We start from the raw sequence: 805 nt of genomic DNA, 5'->3' as shown, positions 1-805 counted from the left end.
CTAAGAAAACAACTTTTATTTTTAGAAAAAATACTCTTGGCTTCTGCACTTATAATAAATTTGTCTTAAGTACTCTGTCATTTTTAAATACATTGCCACTTCATATGATTGAATGAATATGTGAAAGTACGCCATAAATGTGCTGGAAAAGTTGTTCGAGTTATATACCTGAAATAGCTGTTATTTCAGTGCAACTTAAACCAGGTGCTGTAGTAGTTAAGTTAAAATTTTTCATTTTTCATTAAATGATCTACAGGGTGATTGCTGGTTTGTTTATGGTGCAGAATCTCTTTGCAAGAGTTTCTGTGGAAGATATAAGAAGAGCGCATGAAACTAAGATAAAAGGCAGCCAACAGCTATTCATTAACCCAGAGGGGCCTCTGAATCTGCTATGCGGATATATGGGCTTCCAAAACGGATACATGTACAACAAGCGGTTTTTTTCTCCAGAAATAGAAATAGACTATGCATTTTATGAAAATGGATTGGCAGTTAACAGCACACAAAAGTACGGATTTACAAGAACGCCTGCAAATGACAAGATACACAAAGAGCTGGGAGTTAGTGGCTCTGATGGAAGATATCTCAGCGGGTACCATGCACAGCTCTTAAAGATGTTTCCATCCGAGCATGGAGACCTCTCAATTGAGACTACCCGGTCAAATGCACTTACAAACTTCTTAAGGGCAGACCACGTTAAGCAGGATGCAAAGTACATTCTTGCAGCGCTGCTGCTTCTTTCAGAAGAGATTGACGTCCAAATAGGCGTGGACCACTCAGGGGAGAAAAAGAGACTTGTCATAAA

The 805-nt window shown here is 38.6% G+C and overlaps 1 protein-coding gene across 1 annotated transcript; it reads left to right on the top strand.

Annotated features, from left to right (window-relative positions):
* Positions 1-245: 245 nt before the first annotated feature.
* Positions 246-803, top strand: NESG_01975 (uncharacterized protein; the record flags this gene model as incomplete). Its single annotated transcript, XM_053049590.1, has 1 exon — positions 246-803. A coding segment is annotated over one exon (558 nt), but the record flags the coding sequence as incomplete, so codon positions are not given.
* Positions 804-805: the final 2 nt, after the last annotated feature.

This window comes from Nematocida ausubeli, assembly GCF_000738915.1.
Source record: "Nematocida ausubeli strain ERTm6 chromosome Unknown supercont2.5, whole genome shotgun sequence".
Classification (NCBI taxonomy): domain Eukaryota; kingdom Fungi; phylum Microsporidia; genus Nematocida; species Nematocida ausubeli.
Note: the sequence above shows the minus strand (reverse complement) of the source record. Positions and strands in the feature narration are given on the sequence as shown.